The sequence below is a fragment of the Plutella xylostella genome, chromosome 24 (assembly GCF_932276165.1).
Source record: "Plutella xylostella chromosome 24, ilPluXylo3.1, whole genome shotgun sequence".
Taxonomy (NCBI): Eukaryota; Metazoa; Arthropoda; class Insecta; order Lepidoptera; family Plutellidae; genus Plutella; species Plutella xylostella.
Window position 1 is genome coordinate 1,511,986 of NC_064004.1, and position 15,523 is coordinate 1,527,508.

The 15,523-nt window shown below is 36.0% G+C and overlaps 1 protein-coding gene across 3 annotated transcripts in view; it reads right to left on the reverse strand.

The window, feature by feature from the left end:
• The window catches only part of LOC105381508 (RNA-binding protein Musashi homolog 2), a 117,915-nt gene that overhangs the window by 8,050 nt on the left and 94,342 nt on the right, over positions 1–15,523 (reverse strand). The window contains exons 1-3 of one of the 3 annotated variants that reach the window (XM_038110858.2): positions 3,906–4,134; positions 3,460–3,611; positions 2,943–3,151 (exon numbers count right to left, since the gene is read on the reverse strand). In XM_038110858.2, coding sequence (XP_037966786.1) covers positions 2,943–3,151; positions 3,460–3,611; positions 3,906–4,024 — 480 coding nt within the window. In that variant the 5' untranslated portion in view covers positions 4,025–4,134. Of the gene's footprint in view, positions 1–2,942; positions 3,167–3,459; positions 3,612–3,905; positions 4,135–15,523 lie in introns of those variants that run through there. The other 2 variants (XM_038110857.2, XM_038110859.2) reach the window with 2 other exon arrangements.

The window sequence follows — 15,523 nt, forward strand, 5'->3', positions numbered from 1 at the left end:
GTTTCAAAGAAAGAAAGTATCTTTCATGCCTGTTATCATAAGCGCGAAAGAGTATGAATTTACGTACCATCAAAACAATAACATGTTCGACAGGTGTTCATAAAGTTTTGGACATATGTAATAACACGTTTTTGTAAGAGCTTTGATGGTAAGGTATTCAGTGGGGTATATGTGTCAGAGTTCAAAGTGGATTTAAAATGCCTCTGGAGCTGTGAATAAGTCAAGAAGAGAATAACACAGCTCCAAGGACATAAAAATCCAATCCAAAAGTATGGGGTTTTCGATTAATCACTGAAAGTGGTGCAAAGATGACTTTACGGTTATAGAATAACAAATCTATCTCAACACATGATACACTTAGCTATCTCACTTAGCATCAATCTATAAAATTGGAGGTATAGTATACGAAATCGTAAGACCTACACAGATTTATTTACTTATTGAGATGAGATAATACATTAGCGGGTGTTCCTGGTTAAAGTACATCTTATCCGAAAGATGGGTCACACAAAAAGCTATTTAGAACTTTAATTTTCACATTAAGGGCCTTTTTCACAATGTCTGGATAATGGCTATCTGTCGGTTAAAATACAAGCTGCCACACTCCGTCATTATTTTTAGACAGTGACAGCATGTTTTTTAACTGATAGGTAGCCATTATCCAGACATTGTGAAACAGACCCTTAGAGTTGTTTCAGAATAAATTACTTATTAAAATTATTGGCGATTTTTTAAGTCCTACTTTAACGTGGGACACCCTGCACTTACGGTGGTTAGTTGAGGACAAACTAGAAGTTACTCTACAAAGTATCAAGACTGTTCTGTTAAACCTACACACACTCCCACAAAGAATGTTGATACTTGCATGCTTTAGTTTTAATTCTAACTATTTTTTGGATTTGTCTGTACTGCTCTTATAAGGTTTAGCTGTACCTTATTCATAGACATACTTATATACTTAAGTACATGGGTTCTAACTATAAATATGTTTAAAAATATTATTTTTCCTAAATAAGGCAAAACATTTTAGTTCCTATGTTACTAATAAATAATTATGTTAGTGGCGAATTCAAATACCCTACCATTGGTTAGCAATACACCCAATTTTACTCTACTACTTATTATATGATAAGTTCCTAATAAAAATGTATATCAAATATTTTAGCACACTATTAACTGTTCACACTTAATTAAAATCTAATCATTGGCGTTACGTATTCTAAATATGTATGTATAGAGCTTAATATCCAACAATAAATTACTAAATTTTGAAGGTAAGGATTATAACTATTAGCACACTATAAATCTAACCAGGTGAAATAGTTAGGACCTACATTACGAAGTTAGTCAATAGAACACCTAACTAGGTACCTAAGATCAAGGACAATACATAGTTTGGTGATCTAAAAACAGAATTCAATGAATCGCAAGTATATTCTAACTAGAATTTTACAATAGTGCAAAATAAATATAATGTTTACGACTATGAAATTAAAAGAAGTAGTCATTTTTTTTAACTGTTGACATAATGCTTAAAAGTTGATTATTGAATGTACTTATTATATTCAAAGATAAAATATTGAGTAATCTAACTTTTTACTAGCACTTATTGTTCAATGTTTCTAGACGTATAATAATATATGATTTAGTGCAAAATATGTACTATGTAATTAGATAATTATGTATGTACTTCATAAGTTGCAATCATAGCTACCTAAGGAATCATAATCTACCTACCATTTGGAAGGAATATATTATTTACTTTAGACCTATTTAGGTACAGGGTAGGATTAACTAAAATGTAGTCTTCAGTCTATGCAAATATACCTAGAATGTTAGTGAGTCTATACTTTAGCATGCTAGAGGTTACCTAGATAATTTGTGGACCTAAATACTGTTCCAAGAGGACCATAGCCCAACTATGATGTACAACTCAGATATTTTAGGAGGTAGATTAGTATATTTTTTGTGTAAATATAAATTGTGCTAAAAAACTAAAATAGGTAATATTGTAGCCAAACATTTAAATGAAAATGTGCACAGTAAAATTATATTTAGAAAAATAATCAGTAAAGAATATAAAAACAGATGTGCATTGAAAAAATATCTAAATAAATATTATTTACCTGTTGACCTGTTTCACAATGTCTGGATACTCTGGATAATGGCTTCCTGTGGGCTTAAGACATGATATCACTGTCTAAATCATAATTATAGAGAAAGCCAGCATGTATCCCACAGGTAACCATCATCCAGACATTGTGAAACAGCCCCTAAATAATATAAAAAAGCACAATTTATACAAAAACACTTTTGCTGAACTGTACATCTGCTATCTATGACCAAACCTAACAACTGTACTGTAACAGACAATTTTAAGCTCTATTGCACTGACCATAACGTCGCGTTTCCCTCTTCGCTCATATTATGGCGTCGGTGGTATAAGGCTGTTACTATTTTTATATAGAAAAAGTTTGTTTTAGTCAACCATTTTGATAATTTTTTCAGCTATTGGTATTCTAAAATAAGCTTATTTTGTTGGTAACAAAATTTGTTCATTTGATAATTGCATTGTTTAGTGCTGAACTCTTAATTCAAACAATGATCATTATTATTGTTTATTTTAGAACACCTTAACAAGTAAACATTAAAAAATGATATGTTTTCACCATGTTCTATTGTAATTTCAGACCATTACAGAAAGGTAGTAAGTAAATAATAAATAAAGTACCAGTATTAATAAAATAAAGATTATTCGAAGTTATGTGTCTGAAAGTTCAATCAACAAGGTTTTTAAAACTATACACAGCCAATGATTGCTCAACTCTCATTTTTACAACAAGATATCTCTACCCATTCATTTAGCTAAGAGTCAAGCAATGATTGACTCTGCACAAACGTACAACTAAACCGACAATTTCAAATCTATCATGCAGTCTCACCTGTGTGACAGGATCTTTCATGATCAAGACGTCGGTGACCGGGCCAAACATTGCGAAGTAATCCCGTAGCTTCTCTGAACTCGTTTGCCAGCTGAGGCCTCCGACAAAGAGTTTGCTCGGAGACGGTGAAGTGGTGCCAGTTGAGATTGTGGTTGCGGAGCCATTGGCTTGTGACGTCACCGGTGTGGACCGGCCCGAAGACGGGGATTCTGTGGGGTGGTTGACTGCCATTACGATTACAGCAGTGCTTTAATCTTGCTAGGTCTACTGATTATCTGGTGAGTTATTATAAGATTTAAAACAAAACTTTAATGAAACTAATTCAAACAGTCAAAATATTTAAAAATCCTCCTTGTTGGTTTCTTATCAGTTTCATTAACAACTTCTCATTGCTATAAAGACTTTATTCATCAGTCTCAGTAACTTAGTCTTACAATAAGGCATTCAACTGAAAAGGTTTGTAAAGTTTAAAAACTTTTCCTACAACTTTAACTCTATTAATCGGATAGTAACTTACTTATTTGTTGAACAGCAATCTGTTGCTGATGGTGGGCCTGCGCCGCGGCGGTGGCGGCGGCGTGCGCGGCCGCCTGCGCGCTCAAGACATGAGCAGTCAGCTCCCCGCCCACTAGGCCTCCGCCGTCCACCACTTCCACGCCAAGCGCGCCACTGGAATATAACCCCATCATCTTAGAAGCACGAAACGGAACTGGCAAACTGTGAATGTTTACGTAAATTCAGCGCGATCGAGCGTAAAACCGTGGTGAATTGATCGGCTGATTTTGCGCTTTCTTTTCAATTCACTGACGCTGTCGAGGAGACAGCATCAAAACAAAAGACGAGAGAAAATTTTGTTTATGGAATCTCAATGGCAATGGCTGGTTTTGTTTGAATTATTTTTTTCTCCTACTTCGTGGAGTTCATGGACCATGGTAGAAACTCTCAAAATGCCACGATACGTACCCACTTTTCGACCTTCTATAATAACTTCTTTTTTCATACTCGTAATACTCATACTCGTCGGTATCGGTATTGTTACTATTGTTGTCGGGAAGATATACAGATGATTTTATTACAATCATAATTGCGTTACTTATTAGAACAATGATGTTACATTAAATTAAATTCACAATGATTTCTTGAAAATACTGGCACTTTTCAGTTCAGACTTATTTTACTGTAAGAAAAAATGAAAACAAAAGACAAAAGACGCAAAGACGCCAACCGGCCGAGAAATACTTTTTTTTTAATTGTTTATGGTAATATTTTGATGTTCAGTGTCACTAGAACGTAAAGTTCCTAATCATTTTACCTATTATTAAATGAAACGGGAATTTCAGTTATTATTCAAGGTGACCATGTTTTACATAAAATACAATCTGCATAGTTATAAATCTTTTTTTCTGTTATTAAAATAAATTTCAGTTTATTCTATTTGGTACTTAACTAGCACCAAAAAAGCACCATACATATTATACAAAATCGATATGCGTAGTACCTATGCGTAGGCAATGACGGATTTTAAAATTTTCAAGGTAGGTGTACCTACCTATTAGGACCATAGGCTTTTTACATAGGCTATACAGCCTAATGTAAGCTTTTGCCGCCCTTGAATTGTCATGACATGTCCTAAATTATTTTACAATTCAATAATTTCGTTAGAATTAAACGTTAAATCATGGAAGTAGAAAAAAATACTTTTTTTCTACTTCCATGCATTAAATATTTTTTATGTATATTTTTGAGCTAACTAAAGCTAAAGTAAGATTGGAAGACGGTGTAACGCACGTTATGCACGCTACTTACTCAATATATTTTTTTAATGTAACAATATACTTAATATTATTTAAATGATAACAAATATTTATTATCTATATAGATAGGTACTCAAAATATTTTTGCAAAGTTTCTAAACAAGCTACTAATCTGGCTTCACAAACTTGACTCGATGATGAATGTTGCCGGGTCCAAAAGAACTTGCTACTTTGGATTTTTTGCGAACTATAAATCAGAGTGGACGTCTGCAATTTATCTTTTTGTGGGTAAAGTCCTCCATTTTCCCCTAGATTATTTTGTGAAACTTTACGAGTAGATGGGGCAAATTTTGGCAAACAGTAGGGCTTAGAATCTAGGAAAAATCTTTATGTTTTATCTGCGAAGGTAATAAGAAATTAAATCTGTATCTAGTGTAGTGGAGCCTACCACAAAAAATTGGCTTCAATAGTATTAATAACAACAATAACAGTCTGAATAAGTACCTAATTCGAATCAATTGAAACGTGATCCATGTTGTAATAGATTAAGAAAGTGAAATCTAGAGTCAAACTATGCCAACAGTGACACCATTTCAGTAAAACCGTCCAAGTGCTAGTCGGAAACGCGCACAAAGGGTTCCGTATAGATATATAACGCACATTTTACCATCTGGATACGTCTATCTTTCATGCGTTTAAGCTAAACGGCTATAGAACACGTAAAATGCATTTAAGGTGCGTTTTAGCTTGGATAAATTGTGTCACTCCGGTCAGATTGAGCTATCGAGGTAAACCAATTTCCTCGAGATTGATTGACCGAGATAAAATCTTTCGAACCCGTGTCACGTTGCTAATAGATAGCTAAAATTACGATTCCCGCGTTGCTTAATGTGAAGTGTATCAATCACAAATCCCAGTTTATCAGAAATGTATACCTACTTACTATTGAATAAGAATGATTGAAATAGAAAATGGATAGTTTATTGTGATTGAAATTAAATTATTTTCCATGAATTTCAATTTTTTACTCACTTCTTTATTAGTAAATACAATTGACGACATATTATTATGATTGAAAACCTTTCAAGCCGGATTGCAATTGTGGTCCAGTGAAATTCATGCGACGAACTCTATCCGGATAATTCAAGGGAAGAGAGCGAGAGAATCACCCTCCGCGGGTCGATGAACTTTAACCTAAATACAGCTTGTAGACAGGACTGGCAACATTTTTGTAGAGATTGAAATATTCTCGGAGTAAATTAAACTTTATCTTCTGGTTTCCAGTTAGATATTTAAGCTATCATTGGGTTAAGTTTTCGATTGATTAAAATATAATTTCCGATTATAAGGAAAAAATACCTTCAACATACCTACTTCGACCTTAAATTCTCTTTTCTGAGTGATAAAAACAATTAGCAAGTATTTTATTTGAGCGCATACCGAATATCAATCGAATGTACTATAAATATTTTTCTGTCACGTTTCTCCTAGTGTTTAGGATGATAGTGGAAAAGATAATGAATTAACTTTATTTAGTGGAAAATCGATAGCTGATTGAGGGTGGTCTGGCGTAGAGGGAGTACAGGGTGGTCCGGGGGGATGAGGGAGCGAGCTGGCGCGTGCGCGAGGGCGGCGGGGCGCGGCGCCTGGCCACGCCGCCTCACACGCTCTCCAACACCCGCCGTCGCCGAGTCGCTCGCTTCCACCATATTGTCCTGTCACAGCAGTACGTACCAGTTACTGCTGCGCCGGGACAAAACGGTGGAGGTGTTGCATTATCACCACCAGCCGCAAGCCTTACCACATAAAAAAACTACCATTGGGATCCCAGAACCGGAAAAGTTGCTACCGTGTCTCATTTATATGTGTTTCTGTGTATAATTCTGTTTGCAGGTCAGCTGGACAACATAATCTGAATGGGAATAGAATAATGTCAGCCCGGAAAGAAGATTAAATTTGTAAGAGCGGTTAAATCAACGCCAAGCCCAGGACAGTCGATCGATGGCAGTTAAATATCAGTGCCAGTGTCTTCAGTGTCAGTGTTGTAACAGTTTCAGCTTTGTGTAAGTGTTTTCCGCGACAAATAAGCGACAACACACAGCAGTATTTAGAAATACATGTGATTTATTTAAACTTATTTCCTCAAAGGTGGGTTTAATGCTTTTATAGCAGCCCGAGGGTGAACGTATCGAGCGGTGTAGTGCGCATGTGCGGCGGCCATCTTTGACTGACTGCATCTGTACAACCATTTCCTTCGAAGGGGCTAGATTCGCGAATAAAATCTTAATGACAAGCCACCCCATAGCCATTTTGAAGCTTGAATAATGTTTCGCTGAATTTAATTAAAATACAATGTTGCAAGAACTTCGTAGAAAATAGTTTTATACAAACATAATATTTTAATAGGACATCATCATCACCTAGGGCAAGTAAATACTAAACTGAGAGTAACTTTTTGTTCATTGGAAAGTTCAAAATAATTTTATTACCTACCTACTTATAGGTATACTCTAAATGTATTAAGTATATAAAAAAACATCATTAATGCTATAAACTATAAAGTATGAATGGGTGAAATTCTAAGAGTCGAAATAAAAGATATAGGTACGGTCAGGTGCAAAGAAACCTGACCCCCCTCTCATACTAACAATGCTTCTGAGGGGGGTCAGGTTTATCTGTCCCTTACTGTACGTATGATAAAAATCATACTGTCACTGAAAAATATCATAATTTCAGTTTTTCGTTAAGTCAGCATAATTTTATACGAATAACCAGACACTGTGAAACAGATAGTAAATCAATTAATGAGTATTGAATTAATTAACTACACTTCAACTGAAAGATATAGGTACATCATAAAATTATAAACCTTCCGTTGGGTGTTGCTAGTGATTAATTGATTATACCTACCTAGTAATTTAATGTATGTTTTCAGCAAATTCATGTATAAAAAAATATAGGATCATCATCAAATATCATTGACACTGAAGATATATTTAGAGAAAAATATGCATGTACCTTTTTTACAATAACATTAAAGCTTAAAGGACTAATAAATCGTATAATATACTGTACCAGCCGTTCGGTCTGAGATCTAAATAGCATTTATTTTAAACCACCTATCAACCGCCTTTTAACTCAACTGAGGTCACGTACCCATATTAAATTGGACAGAACGGATTAAGGCTGAATTAATTTTCAAAATCAAATGTAACAGAAAGTGTCACAGACATGACCTCATTCCAATCCTGCTACACAAAGAACCATCCTGTTTTATTAATACAACTTCGATTCAGCAGATTGCAGATTTGCCCAGATTTTGAAAATTAGCTGAGTAGGTAGGTAAAAAAACGTACAATACTGAACTTAGTAGTTAGATACGAGTATAAGGTACAACGAGAACATTTTTTTTACTCAAGTACCTACATACAAGTAGGTACCAGTATCTACTTAATGATAGTTTTCGTTACATAGGGTTCGTCACTAAAGAAAAGAGAAAAAAAGTCAGTAAAGAAGTTCATGACTCGACAACTTTCATCGTGCGAATCATTAAATGAATAGTTCCAGTCCATGTCACTTTGGATTAAAGATTTTTTGTAGCGTTCCTTTTTTGTGTTCATCTACCCTGGGGACGGTATTGCGACTTCATTACAGTCGATTCCAGCTTAATGGTTGATGACGAGGAACTTTTTTTATTAAACAATTTAGATCAATTTCTATTAAATTACTTGCATGCTACGAAGAATTTTTTTGAATGAAAAATAAATTTATTCTTATGATTGTTTTAAATAATGTTATTATTATTTTATAACATTATTTACTAACTATAAGTTACACTCAAATCACAAGTTTAATAACCTAACTATCCCAGCCAGCAAAAACAAAAGAAGATAAAATAATTTGTCGTCATATTTTACCCCCTATTTATACCGGCACTGCATTTTATGGTCCGTGGGACGATGGAGACAAGTACCACAAAATTCATAAATCATATTCACCCTTGTCATAAAAAGTTGGCCTGCGTTTGATAGTCCATTAAATCGTGCGGAAACAGCCTGACTTTAGTTTTGCTCACATATTTTGTGCCTTAGAGTAAGCTGATTATTCACTGAACAACGAATGTCATTTGCAGAATAATCGAAATACCAGTGAAACGCAAACAGTTACGTTCTATTTTATTATTTAAACCGGACCGGAAGCGGAAGTACACAGAATAGAAAAAAAATATCCGTGAGGAAGTAGGTAGTATCTCATTCTCAGAACAATTATTAATTTCCAATTTGTTCTCTGGAATATATTAGGCCTTAGCTTGGCAAATATTTTCCGATTGAGTTAAACATTCCTTACCTATTTTAGCTCTGTTTCTAGTTGTCTGTGGTCGTTTGAACTTTTAAGTTTTAACGCGGGAGGAACGGAAGTAATGAAATGGTCTCCATTAATGTTAATGTTCGATTTGTGTAGGTTTAATATCGCTCACAAACATTACGGCGGCGTTCTGTTCCGATAATAAACGATATTGTACCTCGTAGGTACTACCTACCTACTGTGTACAGGGATGAAATAGGCATGTTTACGATCGCCTTTGGCTTGTACTTGTATTCTCGTTTTTATTATTATTCAAGGTATAAAACGGTTTTTTCCTCTCATTGAGATTTTCAGACTTCCACCACCAATATTCATCCATGAGTGAATCATGTTTTTTTTAAAATAGTTATTGAAAATGCTCAACTGGACAGCCTAGGCCTAGGTATCATTTGAAGCTCTCCAGTTGAAGGTACTTAACCATTACTTAGCTTGGTATTCATATTCTTCTCAATTTTTTCTTTGCATTCGTTGATTACCTGTAAGAAAAAAACACAAAATATTAAAACCCATAACCATTAGCGCCATCTATATTTCAATTGGCAAATGAAACACGAAGTGCATTTCAAGTGGACACCGTATTCTTAGTACTGCCACCACCCAACAGATGGCGTTCGCTACCTTTTACAGTGAACGTTTACCAAATATTGATTTTCCTTTTAGCAGACACAGAAAGATAAATATACGAAAGTTGGAGAGCGTAGTCATTTAAACAATTCATCTATTTGAAATGTAGTTGCGAGGCGCGCGCTACCTACATCGTTTTTCATGTTAGCAATTCTTGAAATAAGCTAGTACAAAGTGATTACAACTCTCTGGGCGCTGAGCTAAATTACTAGGGTTTCATGTAAACATTTATCTACGAATGTAGGCGCCATTACAGCCTTGTTGGGGTAGGCACATGCGGAAGTTTGTGCTAAATACGGTTGTTTCCATGGTATGAAAACGATAGTATTTTAGAGAATGGAAAATTTGCAGACCCGTTTTTTTATTAAGTATGTACTTAAATTAAAAGCCTCTACAAGCTCTTTTGAGGTATTTTTGGCTTGTTACCCGTCAGTAGATGCTAAAATTAAAGTGTTTTAAAATTAAAATAAAAGAGAGGCGAGGCGGTACCTATCTATAGGACATTAGTTTTTAATCCCCGACAAAAAAGAGGGGACTTACTTAACTATAAGTTTAACTTGTCGGTGTATCTGTCTGTGGTAGCATAGCTCCCAAATGGCTTAACCGATTTTCGATTTGTATATATAAACACTCACACCTTGTACTAATGTACTCCCTTGCGGGGTAGGCATAGGTGCATTGCTGCGACCTATTTTCGCCAGTGTTTATGTTAGTCCCAATGTAATAGGGGGCGGGCCTATTGCCATTTTACGGGCACATCCAAGACCCGAAAACAAATATCTGTGTTTAAACAAATATTTTCGATTTGTTTTCTTTGGGTCATTGGGTCAAAATCGGCTTAGCCGTTCAAAAGTTATGCGAATGTTGAGTATGGCTGGTTTTTAACGTTGGTTAATTATTTTGTTCACTGTACCCGGGTCCTTTTCTTATAATTTTCTCTCATTATGACTTTCACTGTAGCATCAAAGTCCTTTTGAAGGAGAGCGTGTGAGTTCTATTATGTAATTTCCATTCTACGTGGAAAATTATATTTGTCTAAGGGCCTCGTTAGGTGTCGGTTCAACGCCTGAGAAATACCTACAATGAATAGTATGTATTTGTAATATTATAGTTAGTGTGTAGTATATTAATGAATCTACATTTCCTTTTAACATGTAAACTACACCAAATCTTAATCTCTTATTTTCCCTCCATCCAAAGGTTGTCTGGCAGAGATCGCTTTTAGTGATAAGACCGCCTTATGTACCCTAATTAAGTTGCAATTTGTTGGTGTACAAATAAAGTGTATTCTATCTATCTAGTGTTAATAAGAGAAGTAGTATAGAACTGGCATTGGATTGAAACGACATTACATTCGAACTAACCTATAGTACCTTAGGTCCTAGTCCTAGGTGTACCCGAAGGTTGTCTGGTAGAAATAGTTAAACCTGAGAGTCTATGTATAGAGCCCCTGTGGTCTAGTGGCAGAATACTCGAAAGATCTAATTTATAACCTAGTAGAGATCCCGGGTTCGATCCCCGGATAGGAGCATCAACTTTCTAGCTATACTAAGGGCCTGTTTCACAATGTCTGGTTAATGGCTACCTGTGGGATAAAAGACATGCTGTCACAGTCTAAAACATGATCACTGACTGTGACAGTATGTATTTTATCTCACAGGTAGCCACTAGCCATACATTGTGAAACAGGGCCTAAGGCCTATTGAACATTGGTCTTACTTTGTCACTATACACACACACACACGCACTCACGCCTTGTACTAAATGTACTCCCTTGCGGGGTAGGCAGAGGTGCATTGCTGCACCCACTTTTCGCCAGTGTGTTATGTTAGTCCCAATGTAATAGGGGGCGGGCCTATTGCCATTTTACGGGCACATCCAAGACCCGAGAACAAATATCTGTGTTTAAACAAATATCTGCCCCAGCCGGGAATCGAACCCGGGACCATCGGCTCAGTAGTCAGGGTCACTAACCACTACGCCATTCGGTCGTCTTTGTCAGTATAATGAATGTCTTTGTGTCTTATTGAAAAGCGATAATTCATTTATTCTGTTTCATAAATAAAAAGGTATTTCCTGAAAACCTCTAATAATCCCCGGAGACCTCACACTCTGATGGAAAAAGTCGCAACACGTGGTTCCATGTCGATTGATAAAAGTACTGTCGGAGCAGAGTTCTGCCGGAGGGTGTCCCACGCTCTGTACGCCTATTCCATCTTTGCTGAAACTCTCGTAAGTATTTATTTATAACACTTTAAATTGCACACAAAAATCAAATTTTACACGGAAGCATTTTAAAAACATAGTTAATAATTTGCGCACAAAGGCGGACTTATTGCTAAAAAGCAATTTCTACCAGCCAACCTTTGATTGGTATACAGGTTCTGCTCAGATTTTAACCCCCGATGAAAAAGAGGAATGTTAGTTAAACCCGTCTGTGTATGTGCCCGTGGGAGCGTTAGCTCCCAAACGGCTAAACCGATTTTCGATTTGTTTTTTTTTGTGTCGTAAGTAATGTTATCCCGAGTGTTCTTTTAGCCATATTTCATCAAAATCGGCTAAGCCGTTAAAAAGTTATACGACTTTCAGGGCCTAACCACAAAAACTTAGACAGTATTTAACAGATGTTAAGCGCTGTCAAACGCCTACAAAATCTGTCAAATTTAGTTTTAAACACTTATTAGACTGTGTTTAAAGTTTTTTGTGGTAGTACAGTTAGTGTTAAATCTTATGATTCTGTTCTTCTGTTGCTGACTATACCATACTATTTGATAGATGGCCAGTGGGACTGGGTCTGGAATCAGTTTGAATAATATATTGTATTTTCACCGACGGCCAGTTATTTACTTTGATAAAACCAATCTATTTTGTCGGGCAAGGGAACCACAGCTTCAGAATATTTACGAAGTTACTTAAATATTTTTTTTGTAGTTGGTATATATTATATAGCTGTTTCCACGAGCTTCGCTTCGCCCTTTAACCTTCGCCCTTAACCTTTAACCTTTCGCCCTTTAACGTTTTCCCGTGGGAATTTCGGGATAAAAAGTAGCCTTTGTTCTTTCTCAGGGTCTAGACTCTAGAGTAATCTAGACCATATGTATACCAAATTTCATATGGTTATTTAATGGCTAATGGTTATTTATTTATTTATGGCTAACTACGGATAAAAAACCGGCCCTTAGCTATATGGCGCGATAGTTTAACAAGTACCTACTTACGTTAGCATTTAAAATAATGTTGTAAAAAAGAATAAAATCAGAGTAGGTACAAATAAAAAGACAAGCATTCGTTAAATCTCAGAAAATGCATTCAGAATGGAATGTCGCGTTGTATTTGAAATAATTTGAATGCAAACCGTTATAACTTGGCTTTCAAGCATTCAACTCTAGCAGGCTGCGGCCGCTACACGGGTTCGTGGATAAACTCGTTTAATGCGATCCACCAATCACAGCGCCATATTTATGACGAATTGCGATATAGGTGACGTTATCTAAGTCGATAACGAACCCGTTTAGTGTCGCTAAACAGACAGCTGGGGATGCAAAAAGAGTTCTATAGATGCGTTTGACCATCGACACAAATAAAGTGAACAAGATGGAGTAAGCAAAAGAAACGTCTCGACAAATAACACCTCTCTTGCCAAATGAGCTCTTATTTTGAATTTTTCTGTTAGAAGATTTGTGGATTATCCATAGGTTGAACCAAAAAGTCTCGGTTCGACAGTTAACAAAATACGGATTGTATTGTTTTTGTATGTGATACTCCATACTCCATCATGTTCATTTGGGATAAAGGCTTTAAAACGGAAGTCATGATTTTTCTTCACGTGTTGTAGCTTGCCTTTAACCTTAAAAAGGAATATTTAACCCCCAGATCGATAGCTAAAGGACGCGGAAGTAGGAGACATCGGCGGATGTCGTGCCGGCCGCACATTACCGCACCATGTTGACTCCATGGAGCTCCGTGGAGACTGTCGGCACGCATGTTTATGCTGAAAATGTTCTGTGAACTTTCGTGAGGCATACACAGGGTGGCATCCTAACTAATATTATTAATGCGAAAGTAACTGTGTCTGTCTGTCTGTTACTCTTTCACGCCAAAACTACAGATTTGAATGAAATTTGGTATACAGATGGTCTAGACCCTGGGAAAGAACATAGTAGGCTACCTTTTATCCCGGAATTCACGCGGGAAAACTTTTTAAGGCGAAGCGAAGCTCGCGGGAGCAGCTAGTTTCGTCATAAAGTCCGAAAAAGGTTTTTTTTTTCAATAAAAACTAGTGCGTTTTTCTATGATTTAGGGCTACCAGTTAATGAAGAAAATGTACCTTTTTACTTACTTACATCTTTAACCAGTTGCAAAGTTATCGTTGTCCTACTATAGAGTTGGTAGTCCATGGATAATCTATAGGTACATAGAGTATAATACAATCTAACCACGAGCTCATTATCTAAACCTAGTCCACGATAAGCCTAGCCTAGCTAATCCGGGTCTAGCCTAGCCTATATTCTAGCTCATAAATCAAGCCTGGAAAAGTATTTATCCACATGAGAACAATGTGGGGAAATATGCGTTCTTTTCTTTTATATTCTTTGTAACTCGTGACTTGACAAATCAGTGACTCTGACAACTTTGCTGAGAGTAGAAATGTAATAAACTAGGTATTCCCAAGGTATTCAGGCATATACTTTTGTACCTAACTACCTACTTTAGAACCCACCTAAGCTTTTGTTCTTTTAGCAAGAAGCAACATGACTGTGTAGATCTATAATTAAATTCTTTACCTATTGTATTTTTTTCAAGATTCACGTAGGTACATAGGACATTTGATGATTTAGTTCTGAATAAGATGCTATTGCAAAAACAATATAGAAAGTACTTAATTGTTTAAACTTCCACCATGGGTCTTTCTCGACAAAAACATGTTACGGTGTAAATACCAACATACTTATACAGGTGATTAGTAAGTCGATGTATTCCTCAATATTCAATCTTTTATTTTATTGCATCCATAAGTTTAAATGGGTCGTAGACGAAGGCATTTCCAGTCGATTGAACCTCATAATGCATTATCCGAAAGTTATAAATTTCTGAGTTATTAGAGTTTTAAGTTTTTTTAGGTTTTTGACAAAATTTATGTTTAAAAGCAAAATAATTGCTTTCTGAAAAAAAAATTTATTTAAGTAAGTACTTATTACAAAAAAATCTGAAGATGGTAGCACTGGATGCAAAAAGGTGTGATTATGCTAAGCTGTCGCCGCGACATCTGTTGGCGGAACTTGGAACTTCGCTAATGAGATATCAATTCAGTATTAATGTGGTTCTAATGATGGATGACGTCTTAAGGGGAAAACAAAGGCTAACAAGAGCCGGAAATTGTAAGAAAACTTTTTATCTATTGGCATTTTTCACGTAAAAGCAACAATTGTCCATTGCTTTACCTGCATAGGGTCATCATAAATCATAATATAATGTCTCCTAAAAAAGCAGCATGTCTCCTAAGAGACAAAACGAAAATAAGCCCAGCCGCTTTGAAGCTAAGTTACCACAGACAGATACATACACAGACACGTCAAACTTATAACAACCCTATTTTTCCGTCGGCGGTTTAAAAGAGGTTAAACACAAGAAACCAGAAAGCATTAAACGACCTCCGTGGCGGTGAAAACCGCAACCTCTTTTCAGTGCATTTTCTTTCTTCACAAACCGAAAAAGAGGTGGCATAACCTATTAATAAGAACCTCCATTCTGTTTTACACAATGGAGAGATTGCAGTAGGCTCCCTCATGTCTCGCTAGCCGCAAACAAATACGTTAAAGATTCGCCCCTCATTCTGGC